At 57.8% G+C, this 20,156-nt stretch overlaps 1 protein-coding gene across 7 annotated transcripts; it reads right to left on the bottom strand.

Moving 5' to 3' along the window:
- Positions 1-155: 155 nt before the first annotated feature.
- SLC38A5 (solute carrier family 38 member 5) lies at positions 156-19,305 on the bottom strand. Of its 7 annotated transcripts, none has more exons than XM_038381320.2 (17): positions 19,176-19,286; positions 13,807-14,051; positions 9,470-9,664; positions 9,159-9,243; positions 8,300-8,415; positions 7,922-7,995; positions 7,729-7,821; positions 7,325-7,406; positions 6,564-6,646; positions 6,410-6,468; positions 6,095-6,241; positions 5,850-5,929; positions 5,101-5,201; positions 4,731-4,855; positions 4,174-4,318; positions 3,847-3,950; positions 156-3,651 (listed from the first exon to the last, which is right to left on the bottom strand). In XM_038381320.2, the coding sequence occupies exons 3-17, from the start codon at positions 9,559-9,561 to the stop codon at positions 3,547-3,549; spliced, it is 1,491 nt and encodes a 496-aa protein (XP_038237248.1). In that variant the 5' UTR covers positions 9,562-9,664; positions 13,807-14,051; positions 19,176-19,286; the 3' UTR covers positions 156-3,546. The 7 variants fall into 7 exon arrangements, with proteins under 7 accessions (XP_038237248.1, XP_043357488.1, XP_038237251.1 ...); XM_043501553.1 differs by lacking the exon at positions 19,176-19,286 and adding an exon at positions 15,068-15,182; XM_038381323.2 differs by lacking the exon at positions 13,807-14,051 and having other exon boundaries at positions 19,176-19,305.
- Positions 19,306-20,156: the final 851 nt, after the last annotated feature.

Genomic DNA, 20,156 nt, shown 5'->3' on the forward strand with positions numbered 1-20,156 from the left:
CAATTCCCAACCTCCCTCCCCCGCCTCCTCCATCCCTCATAACCCCCAGCCTCCCGCTCCCCTCGTAGACCCCCAACTTGCCCCCTCCCAGCATGTCACACTCCCCCACCCCCCTTCCCTCTGACCCACACACACAGACAGCTCAGACAAGGGGGGAAAGTCCGGTTGCTATTTATTGAAACCCAGAGCTACCCTACAAAAACCACCAGCTCCCTGCATCGCTTTCACATTGCGGTGCCCCTCCCCACAGCATCGCCCCCCCCTCCAGCCATGGGAGTGGGAAAGCCCTGCTGCAATGGGGAGCAGGGGGGTCTTTTGGCTTTGTCACTAGCGCTTGGGACGGGATCGGCCGAAAAGCTGCTTCGAGGGGCCCTTTTATCCCCGTAAAGCCTCGGGCGTCTGGAGTCACGTGAATCCAGGCACGATCAATAGACCAAGACGCTGACTTTGGGGGCTAGCGGGATGAGGGTTTTCAGTGGGGGGGAGCCAGCCCTGGGTGATTATCCTGTCCAGGCCAGCCTTGAATTAACCAGGGCTGGAATCCATCCACCCCAGAATCTGAACCCGGGACCCTTCTACCAGCGTCCCCGAGCTCCAAGCAACGCCAGGCCCTGAAAAGGAAACCCGACGGTTTGGAAAACATCCTGAGAGTTAGTAAGGGGGAAAAAAACAAGTTTTTGGACCCTCGAAGGGGGGCAAAAATCCTGCTTTCCAAAATGGCCTTTTTTTTGTTTCTCTTTCCGGAAAAGGACTTTTTTTGGTGGGGGGTTGGCGGCGTTGTCTGGACATGACACAGCCAAGGTGGGGGACATAACTCTTTACCGGCCCGACTCCTAGTGGAGGGACATGAGCTCTGCGGAAGTTCAGAAACTTGTCTCTTTCCCCAGCTGTTGGCCCAATAAAAGAGATCAGTTGCTCTGAGTTGGTTGCATGGTCGCCGAATTTTTGGGGGGTGGGCGGGGGGGGGAATGTCAGTTTCCTTCGGCTCCGGGCCAGGTGACCGCTGGAGCGTGGCTGCAGTTACGAAGTTGAAAGGGAGAAACCTGTTCCTGGAGAAGGGGAATATTGGAGTGGTTAGAGCAGGAGTCCTGGCTCCCAGCTCTCACCACTAGACACCACTGCCCTCCCAGAGCCAGGGAGAGAATCCAGGAGTCCTGATTCTCTATAGGGCCCCTTTCTGCCAATATAACTGCTGTGTCGGGGCAGGGGGGCAAGTGGGCCATGGCAGAGCAGAATGGCCGGGGTTGGGGTAGAATTTGGGGGGCAGAAGATGGCTACTTTGAGGGGAGGGCGCTGCACCAGAGGCCGGGGGTGGGTTAAGGCACTGGGATGAAGAGGCATTAAGTGCTAAGGCTGCTGCGGTGGAGGAGCTGTGTTGCGGGTGGGGGCGTTGGGGCTTTTCTAGAGGGGAAACGGAGCCATCAGGGTGGGATCTAGAAATCGCTGGAAGAGGACGCGAAGACCCCAGGGTTTTTCTAGAGCAGAGGTGGAGCCATCGGGGTGGGATCTAGAGGTTTCTGGATGAAAACATGTAGGCATAAGGATTTTTCTAGAAGGGAGATGGCGGCATCAGGGCAAGATCTAGAGCTCTCTGGAGGAGGAAGCGGAGGCATCGGGATTTTTCTAGAGGAGAAGTAGAGGCACTGGGACAAGATCGAAAGGTTCCTGGAGAAGGACATGGAGACCCCAGGACTTTTCTAGAGGAGAGAGAGAGGCGCCAGGGTGGGATCTAGAGATCTCTGGAGGCAGAAGCAGAGGTGTTGGGATTTTTCTAGAGGGGAGATGGAGGCGCCGGGGTGGGAACTAGCAGTTTCTGAAGGAAAACATGTAGGCACGAGGATTTTTCTAGAGGGGAGAAGGAGCTGTTGGGGCGAGATCTAGCCATTTCTGGAGGAGGAAGTGGAGGCCCCGGGATTTCTCGACAAGGCAGACGGAGTGTTCTCCAGCTCCGAGGGGGCGCCTGTACGCGGATTGCCTCCCACCCCGCGATCAGGGGGTGCCCCCCCTTGACAGCCTCATCCTTAACCCCTTGCTCTCTGAAGGGGTTGCGGCAAGCAGTGTTAGTGACCCTGGGCCTGTCTCTGAGTGGTGAGGTAGTTTGAAAAGAGAAAGGAGACCCAGGGTTTGATAAACGCCCGCCCCGACACCTCCCGTGTGGTGGGGGGAGGGTGCTGATGTGGGGTGAATTCTGCAATTGGGACCTGTCGCAGGCAGCGAACAGGCCTGAAGGTGCATGGCTTCCCCTCCCCCCAGGCCCGCTCAGGAAGCCGGGCGTCCCGGGAAGAACCCAGGAGTCCTGAGGCTCCATGGAACGCTCACCCCTACCTCCCCCATTCCTGTAACAGTAACAGCGTCTCCTCCAGCCCTGGAGAATCCAGATGCTCGAGGGTTAATCCTCAGCAGGGTGGGAACACGCCCCTATCTCCTGGTGGGGAAACTGAGGCACAAAAAAGTGAACGGTCTGCGGCCCCGTCGCTGGAGATGGGACCCAGGAGTCCTGGCTCCCAGCCCGTCCCCCCCAGCTATAACCACTGAACATCACTCCCCTCCTGGAGCCGGGGAAGGGACCCAGGAATCCTGGGAGGGGGGGTCACGATACTAGCCCCAGCAGTAAGACCGGCATCGCTCTTTGGTCTGGCTGCTGGCTCCAAATTAAATAAGAGCAATAAATTAGATTGTCGCCCAGGGAGCACCATGGACTCACCCAGCCCCTGCCCTGGCACAGTCGGATTCACAGTCCCTCTTCGACTGACACCAGGGAATGAGTACAAGCAGGGGAGAGGGGGTGTTCCTGTCTCCATGGGAACCAAAGAGGTGGGAGGCATTGTCTGGAGGGAACTGTTGCTGTGGGATCCCCCACCCACCCACTCCAGCAGTAACCAAAGCGTTGTCATGGCAACAAAGGCCTGGTGTTGTTCCCCAGGGGACCTGCCACATTGCCACGGCGACAGGGAGCTAAGGAGAAGCCAGTTGCGCTGTAGTCAGGGGACTCAGTAGTCGTGGGAAACCTGCCATTGCCATGGCACCAATGGCCCAATCAGGACCTTTGTCCCATGGAAATGGGAGGCTGCCATGACTACAGGGTGCAAATAGGAGGGCCTTAGCACCATTCCCATGGAAACCAGTCACTGCCAGGAGCTGTAGCATTGCCGCGGTAACAGTCGACCGATGGAAGGATCTTGGCACCATTCCCATGGATCACCAGTCGCTGCTAGGAGCTGTAGCATTGCTGCGGTAACGGGTGGCCAATGGAAGGGCCTTGGCACCATTTCCATGGAAACCAGGAGCTGTAGCATTGCCACAGTAACAGTCGATGGAAGGGCACTGGCGCCATTCCCATGGACACCAGTTGCTGCCAGGGTCTGTAGTGTTGCCATGGTGACAGTCGGTCAATGGGCAGGCCCTAGCACTGGTCTCAGCGTTGCCACGGCTGCAGCGGAGCGAGAGCCAGTGGGAGGTGGTGGTGCCCTTGCCCCACTGTCGTCTGGGCCCCCCGAGCTGGCCCAGTGGGGTCCATGTGTCTGTGCCGGGGGATGGGGGGGCGGGTCAGTGCCCCCCGCCGCTGCTCCGGCCGGTCGTCACCCAGTCAGCCACGATGAAGCTGAGACTCATCACCATGAAGACGAAGCCGAGGGCAGCAAAACAGGTGGCCTGGGGGGCAGGGGGGGAGCAGAAGGTAAGACCCCCAAGTACAGCACAGCTCCCTGCCCCCACCCCACAGCACTGTCCCCCCCCGCCAACCCTCCACACCCCACAGCATGGCACCCGCCCCCCAACGAGCCTTCTGCTTGCCACAGAATGGTGCCCCCCACTCCCCAGGGCACTGCGCCCCCCAGCAGTGGGTACCTGGATTTTTGGCCTGGATCTCAGCGGTTCTTTTTCATTGGGAACAATGCGGAGGTAGAAGATGCTGGGGAGGATGAAGATGAGACTGGGGGCGGAGGTGGCACCTGGGAGGAGAGAGGAGAGAGGTCTGAGATGCAGCTACCTCTGGGGTGGGGTGAAGCAGCTGAGGAGCTGCTGCACATAACGCCGCACAGGGAGTTCTTGCCTGGTGCCGAGATGCAGCCACCTCTGGGATGGGGCAAGTGGAGAACAGCTGCACATAACGCTGCATGGAGACAGCTCGCCTTGAAGGGCCAACCCCCAACCCATTTGAAGCCAGGGACTTACCAATGACTCCAAAGATATCCCGGATGTTAGGGACAAAGATGACGAGGAGATTGACAACAAACAGAAGGCCGATAGCGATGCTCACATGTCGAACCCAACTAAAATCCTTCCCATGGAAGAGTAGCTGCTGGATGGCTCTGCGGATCTGGGAGGAGACAAGGAAAGAGGTCAGGGATATAGCGGTGGCTTGCCCAGCGCTGAGATGCAGCCACCTCTGGGGCAGAGCAGCCAGGGAACATCCACACATAACATTGAACGGGGACAGCTCGGGCAACACTGAGATGCAGCCACCTCCGTGGCAGGGCAGCCAGGGAAATGCCGCACATAACGCCACACCAAGACAGCTCACCCGGGGCCAAGATGCAGCCACCTCTGTGGTGGAGCAGCTGGGGATCAGCCACACATAACACTGCACAGGGATGGCTTGCCCAGTACTGAGATGCAGCCACCTCCATGGCAGGGCAGCCAGGGAACAGCCACACACAACACCACACCAAAACAGCTTGCCCAATGCCGAGATGCAGCCACCTCTGGAGCGGGGCAGTCGGGAGACATACCGGGAAGAGCACCACGGGCACCGTCAGCGTGACGGCCATCAGCACGGCCAGTCGGACGCAGAGGATGAGCCGGTCCAGGGGATCCACCTCGCTGTACGTGTGCAGCATTTCCGACTCGACGTTCCCTGCGGGAGATGGAAGGGCGGGAGGGCCAGCTGTTAGCCGGGAGCCCAGCCGGGCCCCACGCAGGACAGGGTGAGGGGTGGAGGATCGGGGAGGGACACGCAGGCGTAGCGGTGGGGTTGGGGAGGAAATGGCTGGGCAGAGGGGGCACTAGGGGGCACTGATGGGGTCAGTGTGTAGGGAGCCAGGCCCTGGGAAGGGACCCTGCCGCCCCCTGCTGGAGGGGCCCAGCCCCGCACTGCTTTACCGTAGAAGGTGAGGTAGCCGAAGATGGCCGTCAGCAAGTACATGATGAACATGGCCAGGATGGAGACGTTCGCCACGCTCTGCATGCGCCGCTTCGAGGCCCTGGCGGGGGACAAATGGGTCAAACGCCACCCTGCCCCGGGGGCGGGCTGGGGAGAACCCAGGAATCCTTGCTCCCAGGTCCCCTACTGGAGCCCACTCCCCTCCCAGAGCCAGGGAGAGAACCCAGGAGTCCTGGCTCCCAGGTCCCCTACTGGAGCCCACTCCCCTCCCAGAGCCAGGGAGAGAACCCAGGAGTCCGGGCCCCCAGCCCTGCTACCAGACCCCACTCCCCTCCCAGAGCCAGGGAGAAAACCCAGGAGTCCTGGCTCCCAGGCCCCCTACTGGAGCCCACTCCCCTCCCAGAGCGAGGGAGAGAACCCAGGAGTCCGAGCCCCCAGCCCCGCTACCAGACCCCATTCCCCTCCCAGAACCAGGGAGAGAACCCAGGAGTCCGGGCTCCCCGGCCCCTACTGGAGCCCACTCCCCTCCCAGAGCCAGGGAGAGAACCCAGGAGTCCGAGCCCCCAACCCGCTAATAGACCCCATTCCCCTCCCAGAGCCAGGGAGAGAACCCAGGAGTCCGGGCTCTCAGCCCCCTGAGCACCAATAATAACAGCATTAGTGACTTGATCTCCCTGAACCCACCTAGCCGCGCCCTCCCCCCGGCCACCCACCCACCCACCCATCCCTTTCCCTCCCTGCCCCTCACCTGCGTAGCTCTGTGTAGATGGGCAGCACCTCTGGGTGACAGACGAATGCAAAAGCCAAGATGGGGATGGTGTACGCCGTCTGTGGGGGCAGGGGAAAAGCTGACTGCTAGAGCCAGGTGAGAACCCAGGAGTCCTGGCTCCCAGCCCCCCCTGCTCTAACCCACTAGACCCCACTCCCCTCCCAGAGCCAGGTGAGAACGCAGGAGTCCTGCTCTAACCACTGGCCCCCACCCCCCGCTCTCACCTGGGAGTTGACAGTGAAAGTCTGGGCCGTGCACTCGTCCCCAGCAGTGCCGGCGGTGCTGGCGTTGTGCCCGTTGTAGTAGACGAGGGGTGTTACAGGCTCGGTCCCGTTCAGGGGGCAGGAGATCTGGAACTTCTTGTAGATCACCTGGGGGGAGCCATGCGGGGGGAGGCAGTGAGAGACACCCCTTCCCCAGCAGGGGGGTTACCCCCTGCCTCCTGCCAGCCAGGGAGCTGGGAGCCAGGACTCCTGGGTTCTCTCCCTGGTGGGCAGGCAGGGGAGGGGCAGCGGGTTGGGGGGGCAGGGCAGACTCACCGACATGAGGAAGAAGACCATGCAGGTCAGCGAGAGCCCGCTGGTGTACCCCAGATAGCCTGTGGGGGAGGCAGAGAGGGTGAGGCACGTGGGGCTGATCCTTGCCAGCAGGGGTGCCAGCCCCCCCCATACACATATCCAGCCCCACACTCACCAAGATGTTTCATGAGCGCCAGGGGCAGGATGACGCAGACGCTGACGATGATAATTAGCACGTTGCCGTTCATGTACCAGTTCCTGCAAGAGAAACACGGGGGGGGGTGTCAGCGCCCCCTGCAGGGGGAGGGGGGATGGAGCAACGGGAGCGCCCCCTGCAGCCAGCACCCCACAGCACCCCCTGCTGAGAGAGTCAGGGCCAGGAGGGAAATGCTCCTGCTCTGGGCCGGCCGATTTCTCAGGAGCGGGATATCGGGGTGCAGGGGAAGGGGAGGGTCAGGAATGGCCCCGGGTGACACAGATGTGGGGCAAATCTCATGGGGGGGGAGGGAACTAGAACCTTCTATGGGACCCACCAGGATCCCTATGGAATTAGGGAGCTCCTTCTCCATGGCTTAATGCAATCCGTGGGGCTGGGAGCCAGGACACCTGGGTTCTCACCCCAGCTCTGGGAGGGGAGTGGGGTCTAGTGGTTAAAGCGGGGGGGCTGGGAGCCAGGACTCCTGGGTTCTCTCCCCAGCTCTGGGAGGGGAGTGGGGTCTGGTAGGACGGTGTGGGGGCCGGGCTGACTAGAGGGGATGAGGCCACCGTGCCTGGGCAGGGAAGGCATGTGAACAGAAGAACCAGAGGTCCCCATTTATAGACAGGAATGCGGCCCGGGGCCTTTCCCCTCTAGGGGGCGCCAGCTCCGATCTGGCCACAGGGCAGGGGGTTGGCTGGCAGTGGGGCGGGAACGGTTCCCCGCGCGATCTCACTCACTCCGTGTTCTCCGTCAGCCCCAGGAACGTCTGTATCACTAGAGGCAACTCGTATTTCACAATGTACAGGTAACTGGACATGGCTGCAAGAGAAACACCCGCGTTAGGACGCCTGGGTTCCCTCCCTGGCTTGGGGGGGGGGGGGGGGCTGGTGGGTTAGAGCAGGGGGGGCTGGGAGCCCGGATGCCTGGGTTCCCTCCCCAGCTCTGGGAGGTGAGTGAGGGCTAGTGGTTTAAGCAGGGGGTGCTGGGAGCCAGGACTCCTGGTTTCCCTCCCTGGCTCTGGGCAGGGAGTGGGGTCTAGTGGATTAGAGCTGGAAGTGGGGGGGCTGGGAGCCCGGATGCCTAGGTTCCCTGCCCAACTGTGGGCGGGGAGTGGGGGCTAGCGGCTAGATCCGACTCTTACCTCCCGTGTTGTGCACACAGATGACCACCGCCGCCACCACCTTGCCGCCTGGCCCGAACGCCCGGTAACCCAGCTCTTCGTAGGCGCGGATCCCTGCGCGGGAGGAAAGGGACAGGAGTTAGAGAGCGTCGGCGCCTCCCGCTGGGCAAGGCCAGGGCTGGAGGAGCCGGGAGCTTCCCCCCACTCGACTCACCTACAACGCCAGCACATTTCAGCAGCAGGTGGATGGAGTACGCGGAGAGCAGCGCGATGCAGATCAATAGCACGCTGCCAAGAGAACAGTGGGCAGGCGTAAATCCCCCTCCTGGAGCTGGGGAGAGAACCCAGGAGTCCTGACTCCCAGCCCCCCCAACCACTAGGTCCCACTCCCCTCCCGGAGCCGGGGAGAAAACCCAGGAGTCCTGGTTCCTTCTGCTACAGCTCCCACCCATCAGCACCACCTGGTGGAGCAGAAATACATCTCGCTGATCCCAGCGCTGTGATCTTCTCCTGGGCAGTGCCCTGTGGGGACAGCAGTGACCCCAGTGCTGTGATCTTCCCTCAGGCAGTGCCCTGTGGGGGCGGCACTCACACGAAGAGCACAATGCCCGTGTTGCTCATGGCGTAGGCGAGGCCCAGGATACCGCTGCCCATGATGGCGTTGCTGAGGTTAAAGACCGACATCCCGAACGACGTCTTCCCCTCGAACTGCAGGCGAGAGAGAGAGACGGGGCGGGGTGAGAGCCTGGGGGAGGGCAGAGGTCAAAGGGCAAGGGATGGTGAGGAAAGGGCAAGGGTCAGGGGTCAAAGAACAAAGCAATTAACAGAGCGGACAAAGGTCAAAGAACACATTGCGTCAACAGAAGGGCAAGGGTCATACACTGAAGAGCAAAGGTCAGCGAGGAGAGGGCAAAGGTCGGAGGTCAAAGATCAAACCACTTCAAGATGAGGATAAGAGTCAGAGGTCAAAGGACAACTGGGAGGCCAAAGAGGAAGGGCAATGACAAAGTGCAAGGGTCAGAGGTCAAAAAGCAAAAGATGACAAGGAGAGGGAAAGGGTCAGAGGTCAACGAGAAAAGAGGAGGGGCAAGCTCAGATGTCAAAGAGCAACAGACAATGAGGAGAGGGTGAAGGCTGGAGGTTAAAGGGGTCACTGGGTGTGGAATCAATGAAAGGTCAAAGGGCAGGGGTCAAAGGAGACATTGGGTGAGGAATCAACAAAAGGTCAAAGGGAAGGGGTCAAAGGGGACACTGGACAAGGAATCAATGAAAGATCAAAGAGTAGGAATTGACGAAAGGTCAAAGGGCAAAGTTCAAAGGGACAGCGGGCGAGGGTCCAATGAAAGGTCAAAGAGCAGGGATCAAAGAGGTGAGGGACTAGTCAAAGGCTCTGGCTGCTGGGGGGTGGGATCAGCTCTGCATCAGGGCCCGGACACCTGGGTCCCACTTACGTCGGTGAACTGGCTCAGCTTCTTGCCGGCGGCGTGGGGCAGGAAGCCCTCCTGCTCGGCCGCTGTCACCTCCGCCGTGGGATCCCTGCAAGGGGAAGGGCTGCAGGGTGAGAGGGCTGCAAGCTCGGACGCCTGGGTCCCTTCCCCAGCGCAGCTCGCCAGGCACTTCCCATTTAGAGCTTTCCCCTCCCCAATGCAGGGGTTGCCCACCTAGCCGCCCCCGGTAGCCCTGGTTACTCACCCAGATACCCCCATTACTCCCCACACTAGTCCCCCGATATCCCCCGTCCGTTCTCCCCCCCGATACTCACCCATCCTCCAGGCTCCTGGCTTTGTCGCACTCCGGGACAGACCCGTTTAACATCTCCAGCCCCTCCTGCTCCTCCATCTTCTGCAGCTCCATGGGGGACGCGGGCCAGTTCGGAGTCTGGACGTGAAGTGTGTGTACGGGTGGGAGGGGTGTCAGAGATCACTATTGGGGTGCAGTGCCGGGATCACCTTCCCACCTAGAAACCCAGAGAAAGGGATCAGCCAGGAATGCCCCCACCCAAACGAAAGAGAAGCTCAATCCCTGCATGGGTTGGGGGGCTGGGAGCCAGGACTCCTGGGTTCTCTCCCCAGCTCTGGGAGGGGAGTGGGATCTAGTGGTTAGAGCGGCGTGGGCAGCAGGGGACAGTCTCCTAGGAGGGCCAATGGCGTGAACACGAGATTCGCCGCTGCCCGTCAGCCGGGATCCCACAGACAAAATCTTGAATGCAAAGAGGCAATGGCCCTGACGGATCCATCCCAGGCACGGCATCACCCCCATCAAGAATTCACAGATCTCAAGCCCAGACGGGAGTTCCGGGATCACCTAACCCGATCTCCGATATCACGCAAACTCAGCGACCTCCCAGAAACAACCCCAGGGCAGATCTTTTAGCAAAACACCCCGTCTTGACCGCAAACAGGCCCGTGACAACGGTACAGCTGAGACGTGTGTTTATCCCACATAGCTGAGGGCAATGGAATCAAGAATTTTGCATCCAGAAGTTGTTGATTTCTTTCCCATCAAAACCTGGCCTTTTTGCTCAATCTGAGACTTTCACCCAAAACGTCTCGGGGAACTTTCGGGTCGTTAAGCCTCAATTTTCTGAATTTCGCAACGTCACGTCATCTAACTGAGCTGAAAGTTACATTTTGCCACATGAGCTAATTTCCTGAATGGTCCCTTTTCCCCCTGCATTCAAAATGCCACTTTTTAAATTGCAGCCACGTTTTCTATTTTTAGAAACGCCAACATTTCTACTTCAAGTTTTCTCATTTCAAAGCCGCAGTTTGTCCAATTAATCAATTCTCTCTCATTTTGACATTTCACATTTCCTAATGAAAACACGTTACGTTTGGAACTGTCAGTTTCCCTAAACAATCCAGTGATCTAGTACTGAAATATCTGATTTTCTAATCAAGCAAATATTCCCAAGTTCAAACTGTTTTCACTGAATCACGTTTTCTATTTTTGACATTGAAAATGTCCTGAATAACCTTTTGCTCTATTTCTGGAATGTCGACATTTCCAATTAATCCTTGTCCCTCATTTTGAAACATCAAATTTGCTAATGAAAATACTTGAAAAACACCAGGACGTCCATTCATCTCGTTAGGCCAAGTTATTTATTTTGGAAGTCTCCAACTTGGTAACGTTGGACATTTGAAATGTCCTTTTCACTTTTTAAAACTTTTGAAATATTAAATGTTTCTCATCAGACTAAGCAGATCTTTCCATTTTTTACATTTAAAAAGTTCTAATTACTGCAATTTGCTTCAATTTCCAATTTCCCAAACAACCCTTTTTTCCTCATTTTCAAAATTGATTTTTTGGGGGGGGGATTTCCACTTTTTAAACGGCCTAATTCAGCCAAGCCTCCTCATTTGGAATCTGCCGCTCAATCCATTTTCCAAATCTTGACATTTCATAAAAAGAAAAGGTGTACTTGTGGCACCTTAGAGACTAACAAATTTATTAGAGCATAAGCTTTCATGAGCTACAGCTCACTTATGCTCTAATAAATTTGTTAGTCTCTAAGGTGCCACAAGTCCTCCTTTTCTTTTTGCGAATACAGACTAACACGGCTGCTATTCTGAAACTTGACATTTCATAGTTTCTAATTAGCCCCTTTCTTGAAATGTCTCCCTTTTCAATGATTAAATTCCGATTTCTGTCCATTTCAAACGTCCTAAGTAACCCAGTTTCCTCCCGGTGAAACGTCCCATGTTCGAATCAGTCAGGCCTGGCTCTTCAAGCACATTTCGGTGCCTAATTTTCTTTGACTGATGAAACCTGCACACACTGAGTGGTATAAAATGGACAATTTCTCCTCTCTCAATCCTTAACACGCGTGAGCAGAATTACAAACGAGGCTTTGTCCACTGGAAATAACACTTCCCGATCTCTGCCAGAAAAACTTCGCCTGATCCATCCTGTCACACCAACCACCTGGGGGGGTTCATGTGACTCATCCCTTCCTCCTCTCCACCAAGAGCAAAGCAATAATGGAACCGATTGCCTGGGGAGTGGGGCGGAGGGGGCACAGAGCTGGAGAGAGCCAAGCTGTTCCTGGTGGATGCAATGAGCAGATCAGAAAGAAGCCCCCCGTCTACCATTTTTCAGATGGGGAAACTGAGGCACGGCTAGTCATCCCAGGTCCTGGGAGGCCTGGAGTAGCTTCCCGACCACTCAACAACACTTCCCCTCCATGATGGGACAGAGAGAATATCATCAACAAACTGACGGCTCTAGGAGGGGAGTGGGGTCTGGTGGTTACAGCAAGGTGAGGCTGGGAGCCAGGACTCCTGGGTTCTCTCCACGGCTCTGGGAGGGGAGTGGGGTCTGGTGCGAGAGCAGGGTGGGCTCAGAGTCAGCAGGTTGGCTGATGTCTTCATGAACTGAGTGCCAGGGAACGGACGGGAACACCGGCCGCCCGGGGCAGGTTGTGCGCCCATCTCGGCTGGGTGGGGTGGGAAGGCGCCTGGCTCCCCCTAAGGGCAGGAGCTGGCGCTGCGCCCGTTCCTGCATTTCCCACATGCTGGGGCTTAACTTTGATGCCTGATCCTTCAGGACTTGGCGGCCGCACCCGGCCTCCTGGGTTCTATTCTCGGCTCCGAGAGGCTAATGGGGTCTAGTGGTTGGGGGGGGGGGCTGGGAGCCAGGACTCCTGGGTTCTCTCCCTGGCTTGGGGAGGGGAGTGGGGTCTAGTGGTTAGAACAGCTGTGTGCAGGGTGGGCAGTACTGGGAGCTCAAATGCCTGGGTTCTACTTCCCCGCTCAGATCAGTCCCAGCCTGAGGGTCCCTGGCTCACCTTCCCATTCCCACCCCAGAGGGTGGCAATGGCCCGTCCTGCTTGGGCCCCACCCTCTGGCTCCACCCCGCTTCCCCCCGCCCCCCCAAAGCTGGACCCCGGCTTCAGATGTTGAGACTGAGGGAAAGGTCAGGATGGGCCCGGCACTGATGTGGCATGAGGCCTTGAGGAGCTGCTGGGACTAGCAGAGCCTTAGGGCACCCCACTACCAGAGCCAGGAGAGAACCCAGGAGTCCTGGCTCCCAGCACCCCCTGCTCTTACCACCAGTCCCCACTCCCTTCCCAGAGCAGGAGAGAGAACCCAGGAGTCCTGGGGTCCCTTCAGGTGACCCTCACACAGAAGAGGTCTTGCCTCGAAGGCTTTGGAGTGGTTGGAAAACTTTTGATCCACCTCCCAGCACCTCTACACTGGGGTCTGGGCAGCAAGGGGTTAACCACGGCCCATACCTGAAAAGGGCCCTTGGGGAAGGTGGAGGTGGTGGGGTGCAGATCCAGAGCGGGGCGGGGGGGAGGGGGCTGGAAGCCTGGATTCCTGGGTTCCCTCCCCGGCTCGGGGAGGGGAGCAGGGTGCTGGGGTCATGTGCGGGGTTCCTGTCGCATGATCCTGGCTCCCCCGCTCCCAGCGTCTGGCTGGGCACTGCTAATGTGGGGTGGACCCAGGAGTCCTGGCTCCGAGCTCCCCCTGCTCTAACCACCAGACCCCGCTCCCCTCCCAGAGCCGGGGAGAGAACCCAGGAGTCCTGGCTCCCAGGTCCCCCTGCTCTAACCACCAGACCCCGCTCCCCTCCCAGAGCCGGGGAGAGAACCCAGGAGTCCCGGCTCCAGCCCCCCTGCCTCCCCCACTCTAACCACTAGACCCCCCCTCCCCTCCCGGAGCCGGGCTCCAGCTCGCTCCCAGGCAGCTGCGGGATGCGAACACGTGGCTGTTGCTGGCTCCAGAGGAGTGGGGGAGGGGAGGATGGGGGGGGGGCGTTAGGGGGGAGCCTGGGATTTAACCACTGATTGCTGGAGAGAAACTAGCCAACACCAGAGCCGCCCCCCAGTTCCCGACCCCCCCCCAAAGCTCTGGGTTCCACACCCCCCCCGTCTGCAGAGCCCCTGCCAGTTTCACTCCCATCGCCCCCCCCCACACTGAATTAGGGGATGTGATGGTGCAGTGCCCCCGCCGTCTGTCTGCGCCCCCCCTCCGCCGCGCCCCCCCGGCTTCTTCCGGCCCCCCCCCGGGTGGCTGATGCAACCGCCTCGTGGCCTTGCACCAGGGGTTGTGTCACACACACCCCACACACCCGCACCCCGCGCTTCACACTCACCCGGGCATGTGGCGGGAACAGGTCAGACAGGGAGATCCGGGGTCGGGCCAGGTGTGTGTGTGTGTGTGGGGGGGGGTGTCGCACACCCCATACGCCAAGACACGCGCTCCCCCAGCCGCACACCCACGCCAAGAGACGCGCACACCCCGGCCAATCACACCCGTGTGCAGGCGGAGGCTGGGGCGGGTGTGAGTCTGCTGCACAACGTGGAGATCGGCACAGCACACACCGCCCGCTGGCACCCCCTGCAACACAACACAGATTAACATACACCCCACTGGCCCTGCACAACACCCCCTGCAACACAACCCAGATCAACACACACACACATCGCTGGCCCTGCACAACATCCCCTGCAACACAACCCAGATCAACACACACCCCGCTGGCCCTACACAACAACACCCCCTGCAACACAACCCAGATCAACACACACACGCACACCCCGCTGGCCCTACACTACAACACCCCCCACAATACAACACAGATCATCACACACACACCGCTGGCCCTGCACAACACCCCGCCCTGCAAAACAACACAGATCAATACACACCCCGCTGGCCCTGCACAACGACACCCCCCATAACACAACACAGATCAACACACCACCCACTGGCCCTGCACAACAACCCGTCCTGCAACACAACACAGAGATTAACACAAACACACAACCTGCTGGCCCTAGACAAGAACACCCCCTCAGCACACACCTAGATTGACACACACAGCTCGCTGACCCTGCACAACACGCAGATCAACACACCCACCCACAGCCTGCTGGCTCTGCCCAACAACACCCCCTCAGCACACACACAGGTCAAAATAAACACACACGCACACACAGAGCCTGCTGGCCCTGGACACTAACACCCACTGCAGCATGACACCGCCCTCCTTCTGCCAACACACACAGATCAACACATACACAAAAAAAGTATCATCAGCACGCACACACACATATCCCCAACACACAGAGATCAACACACAAACACACAGTTCAACACACATGCTAAAGTGTTCCCAACATACAGTCTCTTGGGTCTATACCACAACATCTCCTCCAACACAGCACACATACATGTCACCTCCTGTGCCCCCCCACACACACAACACCCAGAGCTGGCTGTGCCCAGTACAACCGCACACCTGCCAACACAACAACACACAACACGCACCTCCTACCCCAAAATTGATCAATGCACACCTGCCTATCCCCAACACACACACAGAGCCAGCTGTCCCCAATGCAATCACACACCTGCCAGTCCCATGGCACACATAATCCACACATGCACATCTCTATTTCCTCCCAACACAACCTGTAGGCATGGACCAACACCCACCCACACACAGCAGAGCTTGTCCCCTCCAGCAGGGGGACACACCCACAAACACCCCCCCACTCCCACTAATGAAACATACCACACCCAGTGGATAGAGTGGGGGAGGGAGTGAGGGGGGCTGGGAGCCAGGACTCCTGGGTTCTCTCCCCAGCTCTGGGAGGGGAGTGGGGTCTAGTGGTGAGAGCAGCAGGGGGCTGGGTACTTCAACCCACTGGACCCAGCTACTCCAGTCCTGGCCTCTCCCAACAGGGGGTGCTGTGGGGCAGGACGCTGGCTGTGGGGGGAGCACCCGGCTCGGGGGAGAGCCCTGTCCAGCTGGCAGCTGCGGGAGTTTCCACCGTGCACTGTGATGTGTACACACAAGCCGCTGGGATTCATGTCTCTATAAGGGCCGGTGGCGGGTGCGTCTCGGGGCCGCGTCCTGCCTTTGTCTTCCCCTTCAGGCCCCGACGCGGATGGGTTTGCATCTGACGGAAGTTTTAATTAGGCCTCGTGGCTAATTGGCTGTAATTATTCTGGTGTTCGTTAAAATATCCGGGGGGCACTAAAATAATTATAGTTAGTAGTCGTTGAGGGTGTGTCAGAGTCAGAAACAGCTAATTACCAGGCAGAGAGGAACCCAGGAGTCCTGGCTCCCAGCCCCCGACCCCCCTGCTCTAACCATGAGACCCCTTTCCCTACTCAGAGCCAGGGAGAGAACCCAGGAGTCCTGGCTCCCAGCCCCTGACCCCCCTGCTCTAACCATTAGACCCCTCTCCCTTCTCAGAGCCAGGGAGAGAACCCAGGAGTCCTGGCTCCCAGCCCCCACTGCTCTAACCACCAGCCTCCCGTTCCCTCCCAGAGCCAGGGATAGGACCCAGCCTGGGCTGGTCAGAGCCGGGGAAGCAGTGGGAGTCAGGAAGGGGGAGCCCCAGTGGCCTTGCATTGCTGTCCCCCAGTACCGCCTCCCTTGGCTTCCCCCACACCAGCTAGTGCCGGGCCCTGCTCCCCACAGCACCCCCTGTTGGGCAAGGTCAGGGACTGCACCAAGAAGAGACAGGAGGGGTGGGTTAAACCCAGAGCCCCTGCAGACCCCATGCCCACACACACGCACCCCACCCCGGTGCCCCAGGGCCCTTGCCAGCCATGGCCTGGGAAGCTGGATAAGCTAATCGCTGGACCACAACGTGCGCCCCACCCATCAGAGACGCCCCCCATGTGCTTCCCCCCCCCCCCGCTCATTACAGAGCGTCCCATTCACAATTCCCAGCCCTGGGAGGGTGGATCTGCCCTTGGGTGCCAATTGCCTCCTTAACAAGCATGCCATGCCTACTCCTTAATTGTAACATTGCAGGCGAGATAAAGAGGGACACGGCTCCAGATCTGGCCATAGGACAATACTCGGAGTACTGGTACTCTCTGCAGCATTACTGCCACTCCTGCAACCGCTGCGGCTGGCAGGCTACACCTGCACCCAGCGGGGGTGTTGCCTGAGACATTCAGCATTTGTTGGAGTGTAGAGAAGGTGGGTTCAGATGGAAAGGTGTAGAAACACCGTTATCCTCAATAGTGCAACAGACATAGTTACTGCTAGTGCTACACACAGTTACCTTCAACAACGCTATGAACGCTGTTCCTGCTAGTGCTACAGATGGTGTTAGCAACACTGTTACCCTCAACAGTGCGCAGACACAGTTACTACTCATCCTACAATCATTAGCAACATCAATACCCTCCACAATGCTACAGACGCCATTCCTGCTCATGCTTCACACAGTGTTAGCTACACTGTTACTGCTCACACTGTTGCCAGAAAATACTCCACCGTTATCACTCATGTTGTTGCTACTGCTACAACAAATAGCATCATTAACAACGCCACAAACACAGTGACAATGAATGTTGTCACTCATACTCCAACACCATAACCCCCTGACTTATCCTACTGACACTGTCACTAATTGTAGGAACGTGGTAGCCACTGACGTTATAACCATTAATCCTACAAGTACACTGCTCAGTAACATCATCATAACCCCATCACTGCTCCCAATAATACAGCCATCCCTGCCACTCCCGTTGTTACCTCTGCTTCTCCAGTCACTACCCACATTGTAAGCACCATTACTACTTAGTTATTACTCCAATTGTTACCACTGTTACTCCAAAGAGTTACTAGTCAAATGGTACCACCCACACACCAAAGGGTTACTAGTGAATCAATGCCACTAATATTGCAAGTAGTTACTACTAAAATTGGCACAAGTAATACTCCAAAGAGTTACTAATGGTCCAAAGGGTCATTACTCACACTGATACCATTAATACTGCAAAGAGTTACTCATACTCTAAATGGCTACTAGTCAAATGGATACAGCCAATGTTCCCAAGTTACTACTCAAATGGACGTCACTAATACTTCAAAGAGTTACTAATCACATCGATAACATTAATGCGCCAGTTATTAATACTCCAACTAGCTACTACTTGAATCAATACCACTGGTACTCCAAAGAGTTACTAGTCAAATTGATTTAACTATACTCCAGAGTTACTAGTCAAATCGATAGCATTAATACTCTAGTTATTAATACTTCAACTAGCTACTACTTGAATCAATACCAGTAATACTCCAGTTACTAGTCAAATCGATATCACTAATACTCCAAAGAGTTACTAATGCTCCAAATGGTTATTACTCAAATCAATACCACTAATACACTATGGAGTTATTACACGAATTGCTAACATTAATACTCCAAAGAGTCACTACTCAAATAGATACCACAATACTCCAGTTAGTTACTACTTAACTTGATATCACTCTGAAACCTGTCATACACCAGAGTTACTCAAATCAATTCCATTAATACTACAAACAACCTGAGTACTTACATTGTTACCATTAATTCCAGGATCAATGTTACTCCTCAAATCATCACCAATAGTTGGCACCACAGCTACTATTCGCCTTGTTCCTTAGATTTCTTTCCCTGTTAACACCTCGGACTCACGCTGCTCTGTCCAGTGGCCAATTATTCCCCAAAAAGAAAGAGAGGGTTCAAATTCGCAGAGCAACTTTTCAATATTTAAGAGGAGTCCTGGCTCCCAGCCCCCCCTGCTCTAACCACCAGACCCTGCTCCCCTCCCAGAGCCAGGAGAGAACCCAGGAATCCTGGCTCACAGGCCCCCTGATCTAACCATGTGCCCCCATTCCCCTCACCGGGCATAGAACTCAGGAGTCCTGGCTCCAAGCCCACCAAACCTCACTCCCTCCCAGCTACCCAGACAGGGAACAGCCGCTGGAAGACAGTCACCTCTGGTTTTGAAGTTGGAAAATTGCAGTCAGGATTCCTGGCTTCTCTCTCCAGCTCTGGGAGGGAAGTGGGCTCTGGTGGTTAGAGCAGGGGGGCTGGGAGCCAGGACTCCTGGGTTCTCTCCCTGGCTCGGGAGGGGAGTGGGGTCTACTAGGTTAGAGCAGGGGGACTGGGAGCCAGCACTCCTGGATTCCCTCCCCAGCTCTGGGAGGGGGGTGGGGTCCAGTGGTTGGAGCAGGGGGGGCTGGGAGCCAGGACTCCTGGGTTCTCTCCCTGGCTCTGGGAGGGGAGTGGGGTCTACTGGGTTAGAGCGGGGGGGCTGGGAGCCAGCACTCCTGGGTTCCCTCCCCAGCTCTGGGAGGGGGGTGGGGTCCAGTGGTTAGAGCAGGGGGGGCTGGGAGCCAGGACTCCCGGGTTCTCTCCCCAGCTCTGGGAGGGGGGTGGGGTCCAGTGCTTAGAGCAGGGGGGCTGGGAGCCAGGACTCCCGGGTTCTCTCCCCAGCTCTGGGAGGGGGGTGGGGTTCAGTGGTTAGAGCAGGGGGGGCTGGGAGCCAGGACTCCCGGGTTCTCTCCCCGGCCCTGGGAGGGGAGCAGCTGGCCAGCTGGCTCCATAAGAGAGGCCACAGGCTCAGGCTGGGACAAGCCAAGTTCTAGCAGGTCAGGACGCCCCGGGCAGAGTCCCTCCCTCCCCCCGTGGCGGGCTCTGGAGCGGCCCCCCCATCACTCACCCTGGGTGCAGCGCGGAGGGGACCGGGCGCGGGCGGCGGGGCGAGCGGACTGGGGCGCTGGCTGCGCTGGGAAGGGATCAGGTTACCATTGCATCAGAGCCCACGGACCACGCTGCTGGGGAGGCCCTACCAGCCTGGGGCACATCCGGCTGTGGGAGGGGACCAGAGAGGGGGCTAGGAGCCCAAACTCCTGGGTTCTCTCCTGGCTCTGGGAGGGAGTGTGGTCTGGCGGTTAGAGCACGGGAGGGGGGGCTGGGAGCCAGGACTCCTGGGTTCTATCCCTAGGGAGGGGAGCGGAGTCTGGTGGTGGAAGTGGGGGGCTGGGAGCCAGGACTCCTGGGTTCTATTCCTGGAGAGGGGAGTGGGGTCGAGTGGGTTGGGGGTGTGCTGGGAGCCAGGACTCCTGGGTTCTATCCCTGTGGCAGGGGCTGGGAGCTGGACTCCTGGGTTCAATCTGCAACTTTAGGAGGGGAACGGAGGCTGGGAGCAGGACTCCTGGGTTCTCTACTGGCTCTGGGAGGGGAATGGGCTCCAGTGGTTACAGCAGGGGGGTCCTTTTAATCCAGTTCCCCTTTAGGCCCCTGCCTCAGTTTACCCAAGCCTGGATTTATGTTTTCCTTTTTATAACTAGAATCACCCTATTCAATTTTTGTTAAAAAAAATTCCTGCCCTGGGCTTAAAAACGATCACGGTCCCCCAGAAAAACACAACAACCCAGCCGACACTCCAGGGGAGGCACCAACTCTCAGCCCTGGTCAGGTTAGAAAGTGAGCAGGAGACGCCCAGGCCAGGGCTGCCCTGGGAGGGGAAGTGGCCAGATCACAGGGGGAAATTCAGGGGCAGGGGTGGTTTAAAGAAAACCTCCAAGGCTTTGTCACCCGGGCTGGCTGGAGCACATGACCCAAGCAGATAAACTTCCTTATTAAGCTCTCTGGAGTCCAGGCTCCATGGAGACACTGGATGGGGCCAGGGGTGGATCTG

This window comes from Dermochelys coriacea, chromosome 23 (genome assembly GCF_009764565.3).
Source record: "Dermochelys coriacea isolate rDerCor1 chromosome 23, rDerCor1.pri.v4, whole genome shotgun sequence".
NCBI lineage: Eukaryota > Metazoa > Chordata > Testudines > Dermochelyidae > Dermochelys > Dermochelys coriacea.

What these genes read in the sequence shown, in the direction of transcription:
- SLC38A5 (XM_038381323.2), bottom strand. Translation starts at nt 9,561, where the DNA reads ATGGAGCTGCAGAAGATGGAGGAGCAGGAGGGGCTGGAGATGTTAAAC. An exon ending in AGCTGAGCCAGTTCACCGAC is followed by an intron (nt 8,416 to 9,158) that starts GTAAGTGGGACC and finishes TCTCGCCTGCAG; the next exon opens with TTCGAGGGGAAGACGTCGTT. An exon ending in GGGCTGACGGAGAACACGGA is followed by an intron (nt 6,647 to 7,324) that starts GTGAGTGAGATC and finishes TTTCTCTTGCAG; the next exon opens with GAACTGGTACATGAACGGCA.